Source organism: Lepisosteus platostomus, chromosome 12 (assembly GCF_059453375.1).
Source record: "Lepisosteus platostomus isolate fLepPlt1 chromosome 12, fLepPlt1.hap1, whole genome shotgun sequence".
Classification (NCBI taxonomy): Eukaryota; Metazoa; Chordata; class Actinopteri; order Semionotiformes; family Lepisosteidae; genus Lepisosteus; species Lepisosteus platostomus.
The window spans coordinates 10,282,809-10,304,457 of record NC_142622.1 but is presented as its reverse complement, the minus strand read 5'-3'; the positions used below and the strand labels follow the sequence as shown (position 1 = coordinate 10,304,457).

The 21,649-nt window shown below is 40.7% G+C and overlaps 1 protein-coding gene across 1 annotated transcript; it reads left to right on the top strand.

The window, feature by feature from the left end:
* The first annotated feature begins 807 nt into the window (after window positions 1-807).
* Window positions 808-17,755, top strand: lrp12 (low density lipoprotein receptor-related protein 12). The gene is made up of 7 exons (XM_088600917.1): window positions 808-2,024; window positions 10,473-10,529; window positions 12,617-12,752; window positions 13,477-13,679; window positions 14,026-15,127; window positions 15,565-15,697; window positions 15,945-17,755. Exons 1-7 carry the CDS (start codon window positions 1,952-1,954, stop codon window positions 16,791-16,793), a joined length of 2,553 nt encoding a protein of 850 aa, XP_088457043.1. The 5' UTR covers window positions 808-1,951; the 3' UTR covers window positions 16,794-17,755.
* The last annotated feature ends 3,894 nt before the right edge of the window (window positions 17,756-21,649 follow it).

Here is a 21,649-nt window from a genome sequence, read left to right as displayed (position 1 = left end):
CTTTTGTCCAAAGCATCTTACACGTGTACCATTTTAAAACAACAGAGTATTAAACTCAAAAGTAATCTGATTTAGCTAACTTGATAAAGGATGAGCACACTGCCTGGCATTTGAATCCTAAGCTTTCAAGGTATGAATTCAGTCCTAATATCTTTGCACTATTCCTAAAATATTTTACTAATTTTATTTACTATGTACTTCGGTACTACGTATAGCTGTACTCAGGGTAACATGATCAATTAAAACTAAAAAAGAATGTTTTAAGACAATCAATACTTTTAAAAACTGAGACAAGGAATGCAATATCAATTCAACATTGCCATGAACTTTCTAACACGTTTCATTTAACGAGGTAAATCTCAGGCGTGTTTTAAGTATCGCTTATGTTAAAATGAATTATTTCGTATTCTTTCTTCCTGACATGGTGATTGAAAATCAGACTAATCCATCAAATTATAAAATTCTGTTGAGGTTACTTGCTGGTTTTAAAAGTGGAAAAAAAAAACACAAAGTAAAATGTACGAAAAAAAACATTTTCTTTTGTTGTTATTTTCAGGAAACACATTTGTGTTACATAAACGTCCAAACACGGGCGTTATATAACGCCGTGTGCGTTGCCATCTCTCCGAGCAGAGAGACAAGCGCACATCGATGCCAAGGGGTCGGCCACCTTCCAAAGTGTTCTCTAAAAGCTCGGATAATGACATTAATTACACGGTGCGGCGTTATATTTAGAAGAGACGCAGTTCTTATTACACAGCAAACCCAAACAAGCATGTCTACCCACGTGTTCCTCTGACGTAGCGCAACCTTTCACCCCTGGTGAATGAGGGGAAAAAGAGAAGGAGGCAGGGGGCTGTCGGGACCCGGCTGTAATAACATACGCCGACGTAGCTGTAGATTCAGCTGTTCGGGCCCTTAATGGTATTGGGCTGTGTGTGTGTGGGTTTTTTTTAATTTTTTTAAAATTACAAAATTATTCGCCTGTAAAGAAAGGTGTTTTTTTTTTTACTAAAGCTTGCGAGCTCTTCAAAGCGGAATCGGCGACATTGTTAGTACGGCAGTATTGTTATTTACTGGCATCTTCGTGAGTTTTTATTTCATTGTATGGGCTTGCTGATGGTAGTTACTAGTAGCCTCTGAGACTGTGTAGGCGTCTCGGGGGGGGAGGAAAAAAAAGAGGAAAGACGAGAGCAGTTTGTTTAGGTTTTTTATTTTTTCCCCCCTGAGGATTGAGAAAAGGGCATACGGTTCCCGACAAGACCTGTGCCTGTTTCAGGAGTAATCGTTAGGGAGAGAGTTTTTTTTTTCTTCTTCTCTCGCTTTGCCATGAAGGCGAAACGCGGAGCTGTAGAATAGCACAAAGGAAGGAGGAGAGAGCACGGGGGCTCGGTCTTTGTCTTCCACCGGCGCTCTAGAATGAATGACAAGGCGGCGGAACCTCCGAGTGCCCGTGGTAAATCGGTACTTCTTCATGGGCATTTATAGGTAGAGTAGTTAGCGGCTGTAGGCGTAGAGTAGATCTAGTTGGGACACGATCAGCGTTAATGCCACATCTGGGGCTTGCTCTGTTGTTTTTATCACAGTCCGGAACATCCCGTAGACTTCTTTTGAGTTGAGACGTGACACGCTTTTCGGATTCCTGGGGCGGAGATTCAGAGCAAAAGTGAGAACTTGTGAATTTGCGTGACAGGCTTACCAGAGCAATATGGTATGTCATCACGAAACCCCGATAATGTGCTGCTAGATTTTAGATAAGAGCGCATCGCCGGCACTTGAGCAGAGGCCGTTTCTGTCCATTGTTCTGACTTGACGGACGGACCACAGTTACACGTTGTCATAAGTTTTTTTTTTATGTATACAAAAGAATATTTGTATTGGAAAGACAGAGACACGATCCCCTTACAACAGAATAGGTACAAAGCGTTTTTAATTTTCATCTGTTGCTATTATGGCCTACAGTTTGGGCTCACATAGGATATTATGGAGATACGTTTGCTTGCTCGTCGGCTGCAGCGTCATCGGTGAGTATCTTTCACAGTTACACTTTATATATAATATATTTTGTATATAAGGTCTGTATTAACAGCAGTTACTTTACAAGACGAAATAGAGCAACCAGTATCGGTTCTTTGTTCGTATCTTAAACCATGTTCCCCGTAACAATAGGTAGGATACCGCTTACAGCGTTGTTCGGATAAAACATTTGTATGACAGCAAATAACTTATTAAAATATAAATGGATGTGAACCGGATGAAAACCATCCATTATAAAAACACTGAAACTGCGGTGGTATCGTCTTAGTTTCAGAAAACAATTCTGAAAAAGAGCCCTTCATGGGGAGTTGTTATAATATGCATTGCGCCCTGAAATCCTCTGGGCTTTAAGAGAGATTTCCATAACAAAGGATCGTTAAATGTTACACTGGGTTTGTGTACCTTCGTGGTTACAGGAACCCACTTTGTATCGTTTTAGACTCACTTGAAATGTAACACACTAACCTGAAGTGTTTGCTGTACGGACTAATAATGCTTAGGTTAAGTACTTTGTGAAATTCAGGTTTTTGTTCAAAGCCGTCTGAGACAAGCGTTCAAAGCTGATTCTGAGTCAAGTTACGGCTCTTCTCTGTCGACTCCTACTTTTTAAATTAACATTTTGTATAATGATTTAAAAATGTCATCGTTCAAATCTTAATGTGCTGGGAGACTGTCGTTAGAGGCATATATTTTATGATGCCATAAACGTTGATTGTTCCTATTTGAACACACTGTAACACTGTCTGTTCTGAGCATGTCCTGTGGTGCTAGAGATGACTTTTCACCGCCTGATGAAGAGGAACTACAAAGCTCACTTCTTTGTTCCCATTGGTCTGTTAAAGTGTTAAGCTTTTGTTTAAATGCCCAAATGACAGTTTTAGCAAGTCTGTACAGTAAACTCAGTTTTTGTTTTCTTTCTAAAAAAATACACAAAAGACTTTACAGCTTTTCTGAATCGGTAAGAGATGTCGAAACACTTTTGGAATTTAGTTGGTTTTTTTTTTCCCACTGATGTGCTCATTCTTGCTTTAAAGCTTTTTAGCCTCTTCCCTCTTTGGTTTCTCGTTAACAGTGATGTAGGTGTTTATGTAATGGAAATCTTTAACTCACTTTGCATCTGCTGCTCCATCTTTAAAAAATCTCAGTAACTGCATGGTATTGAATCTCTGCCACTCTGCCTCTATTACATTGTTGATCTCTTCATTAAATTAACTGTGGGATCTCAATACTTCAAACTAGGCTTTTAGGTGCTCTGTGGTCAACTGTACTTTTTAAATTGGTGAAGGCTTGGAATAATCATGTTCAAAAGACCTGAAGTGAAAACCTAATTGCATCCAACTAAGAAAATAATTAGGTGAACTGCTGAACTGACTAACGTGGGTTGGGGAAAAGCGATTCTGGAAAGACCTCCAGGTGCTGAGTCTGAGACTCTTGCCCTGAAAGATGGAGGTCATTCACATTGGTTTGCAAATGGGTTTCGAAGGGGGGAAGCTCTTATGTTGAGGTGATCGGAACAAGAGCTTTGTTTGCATCCTCTGGTGCTGTAACCCGAAACTTAAATGAATGAAGTGCCAGGCGAGATGTGTGTGTGTTGTGGTCTCATCGCTGCTCCTCTGTCCTGTTTTATCCATCCGTCCATTTTCAAACCACTTTATCCTGTGCAGCGGAAGTTGGAGCCTATCCCAGCAAGCAACAGGCGCAAGGCAGGACACTTCCTGGATGGCATGCCAGTCTGTTGCAGAGGTCACACAGGCACAAACACACATGCACGCGCGTACCTGGGACAATTTTCCAAGAAGCCAGTTATCCCACCAGCGTGTCTTTAGACTGTGGGAGGAAAACGGGGTCTGAAACCCATCTGAATGCATACAAGCTCCATGCGGATAGCACCCCGGGAATTGAACCCAGAGCCCTAGCTCTGCAAGGTAGCAATGCAAACTGCTGTGCCACTGTGCAGCATGGCCTGCGTTATTCTGACTTAAAACATCACCATCATCTCGAGCAATGGCTCCCCTGTACCTAACCTACTGTACATGCACCAATTATCTTTTTCCAGTCTGTGCTATTGCCCATCTATTCATCTTTATATAAAATGTGTTCTAATGCCTGCACACCCTGATTGGTCCCATTAAGCCAATGATGAGGTGGTTTATGTCATTTAAAGCCACATTGAATTGAAAAATGTCAGGGACACTATTTTGTTTTACATTGAAGACCAACTACAATAGTTGTGTATGTGCATTTGTTCTTGATGTTACTTGTAGAGCTGTATCGGGTTACGTTTTGATCGTAAAAGTTTCTGATCAACATTTGAGCCTTATGTAGTTACTGTAAGATTTACAAATACCTGTTTTAATGAATTACTAGTGTTGAATCTAGCGAAGAAATAATGTGGAAGAGCACTCATTTCCGATTGCAGTGAAATCAGATATGCATGTATCTGGTGGCATTGGTCAGTACAAATTTGTTAATGTTGATTATGGGAGAACAGTTAAAATACCTGACATACATTAATAAAACATGATTTAAACCCAGTCCACATTTTTGCAGGTTACATAAATGTTTACATGATACTAAATGCAGACACTTGTAATTTAAGACTGTAAGCATCTTTTTCCTGTCATCTGGCACACATAATGTTAATTAACAAAAACAGTTAAATACAATAGCAAAGAAACCATAAAAGTGCCAAATTGGCGTGTTGGTTCTTTTCTTCAGCTGAGGGAGAACTAAGTAAGCTAAGCCATCAACTATTTAAATAATTGCAAATACAATGAAAATGCCACAGCACAATTGCTCAGTTAAAACTTAATGTAATTACTTGTCTTTAAGTTTTTTTTAAACTTCTGTCCAACTCCTTGTAATAGCGATACACCCAGATTGCAATAAACGTTCCCAGTCCCACAGCTGCTGTTTATGAACTTGCCAGTCGTTACCACTGCCAAGGTAATCTTTTTTACAATGAAATTTGTGTGGTTTTCCCTTCCATGCAAATTAACATACAATTACATTTTGCTCAGCTAGGTCTAAACATCCAGTGTGAATCTCTGAAGTACTGAAAGAACCACTCTAGCCTGAGAGCACATTGTTATATTGCAAGCATTTCAATCATCCTGCAAGTGTTACACACTCCCAAAACGATATTGGTTTTCATTTCTTTTGACAAAACAGAGCTTCTGGTAATTTTGCTAGCCATGCTATAGCCTTAATGACCTAAAAATGTTTTTTTTTTTTGTAAGCCTTTGTAAATTTAACAACATCGGTAGGAGATCTACGATGGGACTTTTATCACGTGACCTATCTGTTTTTTTTATTTAAAAACGTCTATACTAAAAATATAGAAATACTGTTTCTCTGGTCATGGTGATCAGATTAGGGAAAATGAGCTGCATCCCATGAAGTGGCAGATGTTGTTTACCTCGTGATTCTGATGTTTCAAGCATTTGCAGTCCCCCCACTAGTATTAAATTGATGAGGAGGTTGATTTATTTTGGGGGGGGGGGGGAGTTCTTTTGTGCTCTCTGCATGGCAACACGGCTTTCACTGTTGCCCTCTGTCGTGTGGGGTGAAACAATAAGATAAAAATATTTGACAAGTACCCTTTATCATCTGTCACAATTAAATGATTGTGTAAGTGGAGTGTGCCTTTTGTATTGAGAAGAGAACTTTCGCCCTCATTGTTCTGCATATTTTTTTGTTTACTGCATAATCTTTTTTTCAAATACATCTGAATATAAAAGTAGCAGAGTTGTGCTATTGCCGTCTTAAAAGCCACATTTATAGCTTTTAAAGGCCAAGACATTCAGTATAGTTTAATGGCAGAAAAAAAAGCCTGACTGAGTATTGTCTCTAGGAACAACAAAAAAGTAAAAAATTCCCAAAGCATGAATTTAAGTATCCAGAATTTCAACATTAAGAGGGTTGTATCTGCTTTTGGTTGTTTGTGTATATTAATAATAAGACTAACTGTAGTCCATTTGGGATTATTTTACTTAAGGTGCTGTACTATGACTTTTTACTTGTACTGTATGATGGTTATCAACCTCAAGATTAGTGTAAAAATCTGGTTGTGAAGTCAAGTAATAGCAGTGTGACATGAACCAGAGGACACAAGTGGAAACTACATGGAAGTGCATTTAAAAACAAGAACTTGAATCACTTCTGTACACAAAGGGTATGCCATCAAGATACCTCTACAATATGTAATTATATCATATCTGTAATTGAATTTGGTAAAAAATGGAACTGAAATGTTTTGTTAGTAAATCTACAAAGTAGATTTCCTCTGATTGTAGAAGGAACAATCGCACATTACCATGTAAATCCTCTTAAAACAATTGGAATCCTGCACTGGATAATTTATTTTATCTTGATTTATTCAAGTAGTAATTCATTATATGTGGCTTTTATTAATTATTTGACATTAAATTGGATATCTTTATACTAATTCTTATTTGGAAAACTGGTATTTATTGTCACATGCACAGTCTAAGTGCTATACAGTACATAATTGACCAGACAGAAATGGCTATGTTAAGAATATTTTATACATTATTTGCATGGTTTTGTTTGATATTAAAATGTATTATAGCTTCTGTTATCAGCGTTGGCTTTCTGCTAAAAGAAGCCTTGGCAGGCTTCTTGAAGCTTTAGCCAGTTATGGCCTTTGCATTATTTATTCTTTATAGGTGACAAAAGACCGTGGGGAAAATGCTCTTGACTTGTGTAGGTATGTCGTTTGTTGATGTTCAATTTTCAGAGTTTTAATGTAACTAATCAAAATTTAATTTTGGGCAGAGCGCTGGCTCTGTGGCTTAGGATCTGCGCCTGTGGCTAGAAGGTTGCCGATCAAAAACAAATACTCTGTTGGGCCCCTGAGCAAGGCCCTTAACCCCAACTGCTCCGGGGGCGCTGTATAAATGGCTGACCCTTCGCTCTGACCCCAAGCTTCTCTCTCCCCATCTGTTGGTCTCATGGAGAGCAAGTTGGGGCTATGCGAAAACACAAATTCCTTATACAAGAAATTGTATATGGCCAATAAAGTGATCTTATCTTATGTCATTTAATTCTGTGATTTGAAGATATTGCTTCTTACTGTGCGAGTCTTTTTTTATTGTTCTCTGGTTGTGATATTTTGGTATTGGATTGTAAGGGCTGTGTTATGTGTGCTGCTATGCTTTATTTAAGGCAGAGTTACCTTACGTGTATGAAATGACCAAATGTACCACATCACTGTGCTTGTGAGGTTGTATATATAAAAGGCGCTTGGGTTCACTGGTTTTAATCATACCACAACACTACAGCCTTTCAATGTGATAGAGAATGCACTTTGGAAAATCTGGTTGCTGGGACATTCAGGATTCATCCATTCACCCTTCATTTCTGTAGTCCAGGAGCTTCATCTGCTGACAGTAAGCAAATGTGACTTAAAATCTTAGTCAGTGACATGGTTGTAGGACCCCAGTAGGGAACACCTGAGTCATCACTCAGTGAACAGTTTCTCTGAGCAGATCTTGGAGGAACTATCTGGATAATTACAGTAAATAAAAATACTTAACACTTCATGTACTGTATTTAGCAAGGTGTGTATGAATGTTGGTATAGAAACATCTTATTTTATACAGGTCAAGTTCCTGTAGTGGAGCTAACATTTGTTTGTTTGTTTTTTTTCAGTTAAGGTTGTTGTTGTTTTTTTGCTGACATGGACAGACGAGTCAAACTCAGCTTGGAGCCGTGTTCTGGGGTTTCACAGTTGGGGAAGTTTCAGTTTCACTTTTCACAGAAGAAAGTACCTTACGTTACTGTACATGCAGGATTCCCCTACCGATGCAAATGTCTAATACACAAAGAATGCAGATAAAATTCCCCTAAACCTTAGTTATTTTATTTGATATTGTTTAGTTGCTTTTGATTTAATTCAGTTAGATTGGGGTTTTTGTTTTAATTTAGTGTCCTAATGTAAAAGGTTTATGCTTGCTAGAAGCTCTTGAAGTAATTTTGCTACTTTTTACATGGGGGGGGTAATAGTGTGTAATTTCCCATTTCCTAAAAATGTTTAAAAACTCTTTAGTAAAATCAATTTTAGTAGGATAGCTCTGACATTCTCTGCTTTTGATTTTTATGTTTCTTTATTCAAAAGCCAAAAGGAGTTGAAATGTTCAACCTTGTTGCATTGTAGCTGTCAAAAGCCTTCGAAACTGTTCGTTGCTTTTATAATTAAAACCTAAGTGTCGCTTCGGTAATCCATTTTTCTGTATTATATCAACCTTAATCCCTACGTTTTCTTTAGGGAAATTGGTTTTTTTAAGCAAATGTCAAACTCCCCAAGACTTCCATGAGTGATGTTGCAAACCTAAGATTTGGTCTGTCACATTTTTTGATTGCCATTGCACAAACTATGTCAGCAGTATCTCAGGGTCGCTGCTTTCAGGAATGAAGATATTCAGTGCTGTTTTTCTTCTTTGATGCTGACGTTGTCGTAAAATTCTTTATTGTATGCACTTCTGGCTCTGTATGTTCAATATGTCAGTGTCAGTATCTAATCTAGACGCACGTAGGCTCTATATGATCATTACTATCCCCGAAGAATACAGAGCTATTCCTTTTTAAAAATTGACAAGGGTTTTCTCCTATAGGTTAAAAAAGCAAGCTTCAGGTAGTCGTGAGTTGAGCTGTTCCTTTTTAGATGTGATGGAGGAACTTCACAAAGTGTTTTGTATATTGCCTTGTTAATCTTGGTGTATTTAGCATGTGTATTTGACAGGGCACAGGTTTGTCTTGTTCCAAGGACAGAACACAGGAGCCATCAGAAACTTGCTCATAGTACTGTAATTTGCCACAAGTCCATGTCAGATTTGTAATATAAACCAGAACATTTCCAGTCCGGGTAAGAGATAAAAACAGCTCTAGAAATCCTTAGTGTCCTGGCCAAATTTCCAATTGGCCCTTACCAATCATGGCCTCCTAATACTCCCCCTCTATGAATTGGCTACATTACTCTGCTCTCCTCCCCACTGATAGCTGATGTGTGGTGAGCGTTCTGGCGCACTATGGCTGCCGTCGCATCATCCAGGTGGATGCTACACATTGGTGGTGGTGGAGGGGAGTCCCCATTACCTGTAAAGCGCTTTGAGTGGAGTGTCCAGAAAAGCGCTATATAAGTGTAAGCAATTATTATTATTATTATTATTATTATTATTATTATTATTATTATTAGTGTAACTTGCCACAAACTTATTAACCGACTGGTGAGGGAATGGTTTTAAAAATCTGTTTTGTAGAACCACTAGTACCATGTATTTTAAGCAAGCAGAGGAAAAAGTTTTATGCGCATTTGAGTTCAATGGTGCAAAAAGGCTGAATATTTTTCACAAAGAAACTTAGATTTAATTTGCGTTTTTTTCTGCTTAACAGACTAGATTTTTGACCGTCCTTATCTATGATTTTCTATAAAGACTACCATTGAAAACACAGCCTAATTATATTTCTGAAGCACTTTAGTGCTATCCTGTAGTGTAATAAACATTAGCTAGGGATAAGATGATAGATTTTCTAGCTATAAAGCATTTCATTCTTCATCTTAACAGCTTTTTTTTCTTATGAGTTAGTGTTATATATTGAGAACATAAGGTTTCCAAATGAGAGGCTGTTTGGCCCATCTAGGTCATCTGTTCGATAGCATATTCTTCTATAGTGATTCAGAGGGTCTCATTCAGGTGTTCCTTGAAAGAATTCGGGGTTCTGCTTTAACATGATGATTGGGTAGTTGATGACAGGGTGTGGGTTTTTATATAGACATTCAGTAAATTAATGATTTTGTCTACAAATTTCATAGAATATTGTATTCCTGGAATTCTTAGTCTTTCATGCCAATATCTTTTTAAAATTTGCATTTATATAATACCTTCCTGCCATTTGTGATTGCCAGATTGTAAACCGGCAGTTGTCCAAATGACGCTAGTTAGCATTTACCTTCTTTCAGCAACAATCTGTTCCTTATGAGCGAAATGTGAGGCCTGTAAATCTGCAGATGTACTTTTTTGGTTTATCTGGAATATCTAAGGACCTCTCACCTAGCAGTTTTCTCATTTTTCCCAGAATACCAGTCTATCTTCTCTGATCATGTTGAGCCTTTCAGTCAGGAATTGTCTTTGAATGTTATTAGGATTCCAAAAGTTATATTCCAGAAATAATCTGCATTTAGATTTTTAGCTTCGTAATATATAAACATTGTAAAAAAACATAGTAATTTTTTTCTGCTTGGATTAATGTATAGGTGAATTGTTTTTATTGTTTGATATTGGTTCACAGAAATCACGTTGCAAAGTTAATCACATTTTTGCTTTATTAATAGGATGCATGGCTGATTAAAACTCCAACTCTAATCCAGACTTTCATTAGGAAGCATTGAAATTCTTTTTTTTTGTCTTATTTAGGAAATGCAGTTCATGCGGATCACAATGAAAATGTATATGTTCCTGGTATTTCAAATGGTAAGTAATTTCTAGTTATGTTCTTGGGGCTTGTAAATGTCATGCGATGTTTCACATGGTAATATTGAGTTCTGATAGCTATTACATAAAGTGATTTGAATAGAAAAACACATTTGCATTACACCTAATATGCACATTATTAACTACAGAAACCCTGAAAAGGTAGTTTTTAACTAAATGCATGAGCATATTTCCTGTTTTAAAATTATAGTTCAAAATACGGTTTGATTTTTAAACTGTTATATTGTGAGTGTTCCCTACTGGTCCCACTAACACCTTCCAGGAGCAATAGTTTTTCCCAGGAGGTCTCCCATCCAGGTACTGGCCAGGCTCACACCTGCTGAGCTTCAGTGAGCTGCCAGTTTTGAGTTACAGGGTGATATAGCAGCTGGCTAAATTTAAAACCTAAAATTAAAAAAAAAAATTTGGTTATCCATTTTGTATGATTTTGTTACATTTCTAAAGCTGCCAGTAGTTTTCAATCTGCTGTATTATATGCCACTCATGTTTCCAATAAACTTTTTTATTTTGTTACGATCACCTGTGTTACAAGTATGCAATTTTAGTTCTACCCATGGCTATTTCTTCACCTTCACAAGAGCTCTTGTTGGTGTCAGTCCATCAGTTTGTATTTCATGGAGTGCTTCTCATTTTTAAGTTGAATGAATTGTTTGCTGTAGGGTTAAGGTTCAGGAGGGCAAATGTAATAATACAAACAATGATGGATTGACATAAACCTGAGTAAACCTTTCAGCTGAGACGGTATGTTCAGACTGCAAGTGTTTCTCAATACCAGGGAGGAGCTGGCTGCCTTCATAAACTATCAGGAACCCTTGCTAAAGTGCCATCTATCAAACAGCATAAAACAGACATTTGTCAAAATCACAGTTTTATTTCATTGGATTAACAAGATCCTCAAGACTAATTCAATCCAGACAATGCTTAAATGTCTGCGAGATTATATCAAACATGTATGGACAGAAATAATTACCAAGCCATGACCAGCATGGTAGACAATCTGTACTTTAACTGTAATCTGTATGTTATACAGACTGATAGAAATTGTCAGTCTATTAACTTGCTATGCTGCCAGTTCAAATTTGACAATTGCCAATGAGCATGGTCTTTCTTAACAGTGAGGGGGAAAAATTACAACCATTCATGCAGGATGCCTCTGTTTGTCAGAGGTTTGGGGGGAAACTTTATTTTTCCCAGACATTTCTTTGCAGAATGGTCCCAGTAGAGTAATGCTTAGGCTCACAATGAGCAGGCAGTGGGTGTATGTGAAATTCCACTTTTACATTAATCGGGTGTAAACATTTTCTTTATTGGAATCACACGCCGACTGGCAAGCGTGGACTGGTTGTTGGGCTAGTGCAGAAGATTTATAAACCTGCTGCTTTGCGTTTTCCCCTGAGCCAGGGGTCTCAGACTCATTTCATGGGGAGGAGGAGAGCGTGTTCTGACTTGAGTTCCAAATTCAGCAGTCGAACACTAAGCCTAATTATTTTCATACTTGGACATTTCCTGGCTTTCTTAAAAAGTCTTTTACAGTCGATTACTCAATTCATTCACATAATTAAAAGCACGGTTACGTGTGAAACGTCAAACGCTTCCGAGCCTGGCTAGAAGTACTGTATTACAATTATGCAGTTCATTCAATAATCAGATCAACTGGCTCTGGCAGAACAGAAACCAGAAGACGCTAGGCCCTCCAGGAATTATCCGAGGCCCCGGCTGTATGTTGAAATAGATATTCTTGAAAAAAAGCTGTAACACCTGCTTATTTTACAGGGTTTCACATTTCTTGCTTGGCTTACTAAGAGGAGAGCTGGGTTTTCTGTGCTATTCTTGGGGGAGGTTATTTTAGTCTTTTTAGCACCTCAAAAGTAAACTTTAATGATTTTATTTTGTGGTTTTCACTAAGGGTAAGTTAATACTGCTTTTTGTGACCTAGTAGTCAGTGGAGAATTCAGCCGAAGCCGGTTACCTTTATATCGTTAATAAATAAAAGTGAACTTCTGTAAAAGGACTGCCATTTGCTGTAAATACGCATGATTGTTTGATATGGTGTTCTTTGATTGCAGTGTGCGGAGATGTGGCCGAACAGATCAGAGCATCAAGTGGTGTTATCACAAGTCCCGGCTGGCCCTTTGAGTATCCGTCTAGAATCAACTGCAGTTGGAACATCAGAGCTAACCCAGGAGAGATCATCACTATTAGGTATTTGTTTGTTTTCAGGAGTTTCTTGCTAAAATATTCTTAAAATAAGTTGTCTTTCCCATAACAACTTGCTATGTCTATTTGATCATGTGTATTTTTTCATCATCAGTCTAATGCTATTAGACTGACACTGTTGTCACTGAATACCAAATGGACAATTATACATGTAAAAAAAAGTGCATTTGTAGATCTGCTTTGTGATTTTGTCTGAAAAGGGGAACTAAGTTGACTCTAAATACCTTTGGATGGTAGTCTGATATGATGCAGTAACTGCTCTAGTTGACAAATATTAACGTTGTAATTGTGAATGACCAGGAAAAAGAAAAACTTTTTATCTTGTGTAAGAGACTAAGAATCTCTCTTCTAATTGAGTATATTATAAAAATCCAGTTATTGCTTTAGATCTCTGTGATTTTTACAGGTTTTATATCTATTCATATATATATACTGTAGTTCCTTCACATGTATACATTTTAGATTCAATTCTAGGAATGAGACAAATCTATAACCATACTAATAGATCCACACAGTTAAACTTCTTTCCAAGATCATATTTTACCTCTTGGTTTTTAATCCGTCAGTCGTTAGGCTTAAAATATTTTCTTGCAGTTTTTTTTTCTTTGCAAGCCCCTTAAAGTGAATATACCACCCAGTTTAAAAACTCCTGAGCTTGTATTTGTTTCTCCTCAGAGTGGTGTGTTGATTAATACCATATGGGATTTAGTTTTCAGGATTTTGAGATCCAGAGCTCACGCAGATGTGGGTCCGACTGGATTTCTATAGGGACATCCAAGAATCTTGATGGCTATCGGGCCTGTGGGTCCTCCATTCCAGCTCCATACATCTCGTCCCAGGACCACGTCTGGATCAAGTTTCATTCTGACGACAGCCAAACCGGAAAAGGTTTTAGGCTGTCATACATAACAGGTACTGTAGATCTCAACTGGTTATATCTCGAGTGGCATCGTTTTTCTGATTTTATTCATGTTTTTAGCAGTATTGGTAGCATTGCAAGTAAATAACCATTTTTTTGCAACATTTTTTTTAATTCCTCTATCTGTTGAGCAAGTATAATGGTTGATAGTTTTCAAAATAATCATTAACTTGAAGTGGCCAAAGCAGACTGATCTAGACTAGTCTCACAAGGACGTCTGGTCTGTGACACGCATGTTGTTGTCCGATACATTGATTGGCCGTATGAGCCAACTGGCAGTTTCTCTGTCTTTATAGTTCTATTGAGACTGGCCATAAATTACGCTGTTTTCAATTTTAGGAAAATCGGAAGAGATCAGCTGTGATTCCGACCAGTTTCACTGCGCAAATGGAAAATGCATCCCTGAATCTTGGAAGTGCAACACAATGGACGAATGTGGCGATAACTCAGATGAAGAGCTGTGCTTGCAACCCAACCCCTCAGCTGCCTTCTCCTTCCAGCCCTGTGCCTTTAACCAGTTTCCTTGTCTTTCTCGCTACACCAGAGTATACACCTGCCTTCCAGAATCTTTGAAGTGTGACGGCAGCATTGACTGCCAGGACTTGGGGGATGAGATTGACTGTGATGTCCCCACTTGCGGGGAGCTGCTTAGAAACTTCTATGGTACCTTCAGCTCTCCCAACTACCCCGACTTTTACCCACCTGGGAGCAACTGCACCTGGCTCATTGACACAGGTGACCACCGGAAAGTTATCTTGCGCTTCATGGACTTCAAGCTCGACGGCACAGGTTACGGAGACTACGTCAAAGTGTACGACGGGCTGGAGGAGAATCCTCGCCGCCTGCTGCGGGTTTTGACCGCGTTCGATTCGAGGGCTCCGGTAGCGGTGGTATCTTCGTCGGGGCAGATCCGCGTTCATTTCTACGCGGACAAGATCAACGCTGCCCGCGGGTTCAATGTGACCTACCAGGTGGATGGCTTCTGCTTGCCCTGGGAGATCCCTTGTGGGGGGAACTGGGGCTGCTACACGGAGCAGCAGCGCTGCGATGGCTACTGGCACTGCCCTAATGGAAGGGACGAGGTGAACTGCAGCACGTGCCAGGAAGACGAGTTCCCCTGCTCCAGGAATGGCGCGTGCTACCCGCACTCCGACCGCTGCAACTATCAGAACCGGTGCCCGAATGGCTCCGATGAGAAGAACTGCTTTTTCTGCCAGCCGGGGAACTTCCACTGCAAGAACAACCGCTGCGTGTTTGAGAGCTGGGTGTGCGATGCGCAGGACGACTGTGGGGACAGCAGCGATGAGGAAAACTGCCCGGTGATTGTCCCCACTCGGGTGATCACGGCAGCCGTCATTGGGAGCCTCATCTGCGGCCTGCTGCTGGTCATAGCCCTTGGCTGCACCTGCAAGCTTTATTCCTTAAGGATGTTTGAACGCAGGTACACAAGATTGATTTTACTTTTTTTGTCATACATCATCTTTTGACCCCTATGCATATATCCTTTGGAAACTTTCGTTCTGCTTGAAGTTTACGTGATGGACCTAGAATGTATTAGAATATTTTGAATGGTTATTTTAATATATAGCATTCACAGATGGTATGCGGGCGTTTTTTATATTTTTGGTTTGGATTTACTCTTTGCTTTGAGCTATATAGAAACATTTAATCAGGGACTTAAATGAACCTAGTCATGAATACACTTCAACTGGAGCTGAGTTTTATAGGGAACAATCTAGGGGGAAATCCTAGAGAATTATTTGTCTAATCTTATTTACCATGGCAAGACTGATTTTTTTTAATATCCTTAGATTCTATTTTAGGTTTCACATTTTTTTTCGACTAAGTCCTTTCTGATTTGCACTTATCTCCTTTTAGATCGTTCGAGACCCAGTTGTCCAGAGTGGAGGCTGAGCTGCTGAGAAGGGAAGCACCCCCATCTTATGGCCAGCTGATTGCTCAGGGTTTGATACCTCCAGTAGAGGATTTCCCTGTGTGTTCGGCAAATCAGGTTAGTACAAGAACAGGCGCTGTTTCTGGGAGCAAATTGTATGGCAGAAAACATGCATATGCAAACCAAAACTTATTAGACTATAGTTTATTTTTTGTTTTTTTTCTCACCTTACTGTTGAGATGCTGTTCTGTCAGGTGCTACTTAAAGCACTCGTGTTTGAACACCCAAAAAAGCTTTTCAGTTAAACATTTAAAAGTTTGTCAATAAAAGGGCTGTATTACCATTAAGTTTTTTTTTTTCCTAGGCATCTGTTTTGGAAAACCTTAGACTAGCAGTACGTTCCCAGCTTGGATTCACTTCAATCCGGCTTCCAACATCGGGGAGAAATAGTAACATCTGGAGACGCCTCTTCAACTTCACAAGGTCTCGCCGCTCGGGATCGCTGGCCTTGGTGTCTGCAGATGAAGGTGCTGGCAACAGCAGCACGGCCCATGAGGCTGAAAGGATTGGCCCCCAGAGGGGGCTCCTCCCCCTCGATTCTGATGACACGGACACGGAAGGCGACAGGCGCGACATGCCGGGTGCGGTCGGGGGTCTCGTTGCCCCACTACCTCAGAAGGTCGCGCCGGTGTCGGCGGTGGAGGCCATCGTCTCGGTCTCGGTGAGCTCGAGCCGGCAAGCGAGCAGGGATCCCGCGGAGAGCGCAAGGGAAGCCGGGACGGCGGAGCCCCGGTGTGCCGCCCCGGGGAGAAACCAGCTTTCCAGCGCCCTCAGCCGAGTGACCCGCAGTCTCCGCTGGGTCCGTTTCTCGCTGGGCAGATCCAGCTCGGCCAGCCAGAGCCAGAGCCCCCTGCGACACCTCGACCACGCGAGCGGCGGGAGAGAAGATGACGACGACGTAGAGCTGCTGATTCCCGCCTCCGATGCGGCGTCGGACAGTGACTTGAGTGAGTGTTCTAGGCCTCTGCTAGAACCCACACCAGAGCACGGGCGCGCGCCGGTACAGCCCACAGCACCTCGGGCTCGGCCCCCAAGTAGAGACGGACCCTGTGAACATTGCGGCATGGTCCACACAGCTCAGATTCCCGATGCCTGCTTGGAAGCCACAGTCAAAACTGAAACAAGTGATGATGAGGCATTGCTGCTTTGTTAGGTACTATACTAAAATCTGGGCACGATATAACTTTGGGCCCGGTGGAAGCTTGCCATGTTTTTATTTTTTGTCTTTGGATTTAACGTGTTATAAAACTACGGCGTAAAAGTTGCCTGTAGTTGCATACTCGTCAGTACGTGTGCTCCCCAAAATTGTATGTATTTTCAAGTTCACTGAAAAGGTGAAGCGATTATAAACATAACCCTTTAGGGAGGAGATGACGCCACATTCTTACCTAAGGAGTGTGAAATGAGATCTTTTGAAGACTGCACTTCTGATTTATGTTATACATAAGCAATGGTCAGCTACAATTTAAATGAAGAATGAAATGCAACCACAGAACATGCAGCTTGTCTTCTTTTACTTAAATGCATACATGTATGGAGAGGTATATGTATGAGGACGTTGAGAACACAATTGGACACATTTCACTCCAGATGACTTAAAAAAAAGATCTTAAAATGATCTCGGGCCTAAGCAAAGCTTAATAGTTGAATTATTATATTGTTTAACCTACTTTTATTATTTAAATGTTGTATTTATATGGTTTTCAGCCTCAAGTATTGTTTCAATTTTCAAAATACACCGCCTGCCTGTAAAGGGGAATGCACTAACACTGGCTTACCATTTAATGGTAACACACTTATTTGAATATTCTCCCCATTACACACCCTGGAATGGTACAAAGCTATTTTTACATGTGTAAACATGGAGTTTAGATTTTTATTTATCAATAAGGACAACAAGTGGGATAAAGAATGATGTGTAACATTCACTACTGTTTATTTATTGTTTCATTACTGTTTTGGTAATTAAATATTTTGGTACTGAGTGTGTACAATTTTACTTTTGGTAGATGTTATTTGAGAAGCATGTTAATGTCTTGTGCATTTCTGTTAAGTGATATGCTGTTATTAAAAGGTGTTTACTGAAATGAGAAAAAATAAAAGTCTAAATTATGATGCTTGTCTTATTACACTCAGTTTGTAAACCTCTTAGTTTCATCTTGTTTTCACATTCAAATAAATACTGCCAGTTTTTTTTTTTAATTGGGGATGCACTGGCCAATCATATGCAGAGATCAAAGCACTTCATTGTTTACTGGGTTGTCATCAGTGTAATCCTATTTCTTGAAAATATTCTGCTTCAGAAAGTAACTGTAGTTTTCTTTTAAAAGAAACTGCTCACCCTTTTTGATTTGCCGAGTTTGTTGTTTGGTTGCACCTGCTCCTAAATCACTTGTCTCCATCACCACACTGTGACATTGCAGCACTTGAAAAGACTTGTTAATGATAACCTTGTATCTGTCAGAAGTGTTTCTTGTATTCTCACCATCAATATTGCTTTTTGTTTTATGACCAAACAGAAAGTTGATATTGCTTCAATTATACATAGACTCCCAGCTGAGGATGTTTCTACAAGAACTGCCCCGAATTGTTGAAATACAAAGGAGGCAACACTAGCCGGCACTGTCTGTTGGTTGATATCGAGCTTTAGAGAAAGAATCCGATCAGTGAACTGCGTTCATCAGTCAAGAGTCTTGGGAGCTCCCTGCAAAGCAGATAGCCCTGGCAAGCAATACATTTTTTGATTTGAGGAGCATGTGGCACTACATCTTTGATAAGAAGACTCAAGATTTTAACCCTGTTCAACTGGTGCTATATGCAGCTTAGTCCACCTCTCCATTACCCATTACAGGGTTTCATCCAACCATTTTGTAGCCACTTTATCCAATCCAGGGTCATGAGGGAGCAGGAGCTTATTCCAGCAAGCAAGAGGCACAGGACGGGATACACCCTGTTATGGGATGCCAGTCCATTGCAGAGCACACATATACAGTTGCACCTGGGCCAGTTTTCCCGGAATTAACCTACAGTCTTGGACAGTGGGAGGACACCAGGATATCTGGAGGAAACTCACTCAAACATGGAGACAAACGCACAGGTAGCACCCAGCGCTGTGAGGCAGCAGCTAACTACTATGCCTCCCCCGGAGTTTTCAGTGTTCGATGAAATTTTTCGATGTTTTGTCCCTTTGATGTTTGATAGGAATTGCAGTTACTTAGAGTACTTTATGGAAGATGTTCGAATAGTGAAACTCGGAAGATAGGGAGATCCTGGCTATGACTTTCACCCTAGTCAGAAGCGACCAACAACGTTGTGCAGGGGTCAGATACGCACATCTTCTGCTCCTTCACAGTTGCCAAGCAATTGTGCGAGTTTTCTTCTGCGCCCCCTACCGTCTTCACCGAGCGACAGATTCCCCTGCAGTCCCTTCACACAGGAGGGAGACTACAAGCGCTTTGTCAGATTGTGTGATCTGCTCTAAACTTTAATCAATACAGCGCATCATGGCAGTGTTTTGAACGGGAAAAGCCTCAATGAAAAAATAAAATCAAGCCGTTTCTGAGGATGAACGTAAATATCCACAAACACACAGCTAGCATTTTAATAATAATAATAATAATAATAATAATAATTGCTTACACTTATATAGCGCTTTTCTGGACACTCCACTCAAAGCGCTTTACAGGTAATGGGGACTCCCCTTCACCACCACCAATGTGCAGCCTCACCTGGATGATGCGACGGCAGCCATAGTGCGCCAGAACGCTCACCACACATCAGCTATCAGTGGGGAGGAGAGCAGAGTAATGTAACCAATTCATAGAGGGGGATTATTAGGAGGCCATGACTGGTAAGGGCCAATGGGAAATTTGGCCAGGACACCGGGGTTACACCCCTACTCTTTTCGAGAAGCGCCCTGGGATTTTTAATGACCACAGAGAGTCAGGACCTCGGTTTTACGTCTCATCCGAAGGACGGCGCCTGTTTAAAGTATCGTGTCCCCGTCACTATACTGGGGCATTAGGACCCACATGGACCGCACTTTAAATATGATCTGAAAATACTTTTCCTCCGTCTTTGAGCGAACATGAAATATATCGATGTTTTGCTGATAAATTAATACTGCCAGTCTTACTCTTTCCTGACAGGAGTGGTATAGTGAAATTGTTCCTTATGGTGTTAGTGATCCATAATGCAAAAAAAAAAAAATGGACGGAGAGAGGAGCAGACAGCCAGGCTGTTGACCGGGGTAAAGTTAGCTTGAAGTTCGAAAACGATTTTGGCACGCCTGTAGCGCTTTCACGAAACCTCCTAGGGTTACGAAAACACTTGCTTTGTGCATAAAATACACTGTGAATGCTTTCTTAGCCTTCACTTTGTCGTTTTTTGACATTTTTTTGACCATGCACGAATATTCTTTTGTCCATATCTTCGCAATGGAAGCACAGAACGCCTTCAAACAAAAAGCATTTTAAAGACGACCTCTACATCAAACTATCAGTGAGCTAATTATCTTTTTTTAAAACTCCGGTTTTTCAACGATGCGTAATTGCGCACTAATTCCGAGGGGACCGCTGTGTACAGACGTTCACAACGCTAGAAATTTTGCTCAATACGGCATAGTGCGAAAAACCGTATATGACCATAGGAAGCAGAACAGCGCAGTCTCCAATTACCCAGACTGTAAGCACGGGAATAAAAGTTTGTTTGATTTCTGAAACCCTTTCTTTATGTCCTGTTTTCATTTAGGTAAGGGTCAACTACGGTATATTCACAATACTGCTGATAGCAGGAAAATTAAAATATTGTAACGCAACGGGGGCTCAGGCGGGCGCCCTTGCCGCATCTGGTCGGCCCCATCCCGACTGGAGGCTCGAACCCGGGACTTCCGCGTCTCTCTGCAGCGACCTAGCCCCGTGAGCTAAAGAGAGATCTCTTCACAGCCCACTAGCTGTGGTCCTGCTATCACAGGGAAGGGCGGTGACGTCACCCGCTCTGGTACGCCGGCTCTTACACAGTGCCTGTCGGCCGTAAGCGTTACAATATTCTTTACTCAGCAGCTTATTAAAAACAGCTCCCATGATGTTCAAACCGATTTTTTACACAGAAGACTGACACAGCTTTGCGTTCTGAATCTCTTTTTCTCGTGCTTCTATTTAATGTGGCACTGTGCACTGGGATAGGGGAATGCTGTTCACAAGCTAATAGCATTAAAAGCACAGCACCCACAATGCTGCAAGTAAGTGTTTTACACACTAAGCAGGTCCTCTGAACTTTTCCAGCTTTGTTTTATGTGGTGGAAAATTTCTTTATTTTTAATGATTTTTTGAAGATAACACTACAGGTAATACACTGGAATAGGGGGTCTTCTTCATGGCTCAATAGCATTTCTGGCACAACAGCCAAAGTGCTGCAACCAAGTGTTTTACACACCAGACAGCCCCCCTAACCTTATACAACCTTGCTTTGGGTTGTGGCACCTTTCTTTATTTTTTTATGATTTTTTGACTGTAATCAAGTGTTATGCTCACTAGGCAGGCCTCCTGACCTTTCACAGTCATGCTTTGTTGTGTGAAACTTTAATTCTCTTTTTAGGATTTTTTTAACATGGCAACTTCCACCGAGATGGGTGGGGGGTGGAGAGGGGGGGGGCGGGGGGGCTCTTCAATAGCTTTTTCATCAATACACACAAACGGATGTAACCAAGACACTCAGAACCAACAGAATCAACCTGAACTCATAGAAAAACAAGAATGGCCCTGAGACACCTGCACCCCCCTCCTGGACCACTCTGGTATCAACACCCCCAAACCCATCCATACCAGCTAACAAGACTCAGAATCGGTGCAGCCCTCCAACCTGCACCACACTACGTACCCTTCATCCAGACCAGCAGGACAGCCGGACCATAGACAGCACCCTCATGGAACCCCCCAGTTCACTCCAACAGAAAAGCCGAACTGACCCTCACCAACATGGCTATCCTGCAGCTCTGGTCACACCAGCAGG

What these genes read in the sequence shown, in the direction of transcription:
- lrp12 (XM_088600917.1), top strand. Translation starts at nt 1,952, where the DNA reads ATGGCCTACAGTTTGGGCTCACATAGGATATTATGGAGATACGTTTGC. An exon ending in TGTTCCTGGTATTTCAAATG is followed by an intron (nt 10,530 to 12,616) that starts GTAAGTAATTTC and finishes CTTTGATTGCAG; the next exon opens with TGTGCGGAGATGTGGCCGAA. An exon ending in CTGTGTGTTCGGCAAATCAG is followed by an intron (nt 15,698 to 15,944) that starts GTTAGTACAAGA and finishes TTTTTTTCCTAG; the next exon opens with GCATCTGTTTTGGAAAACCT.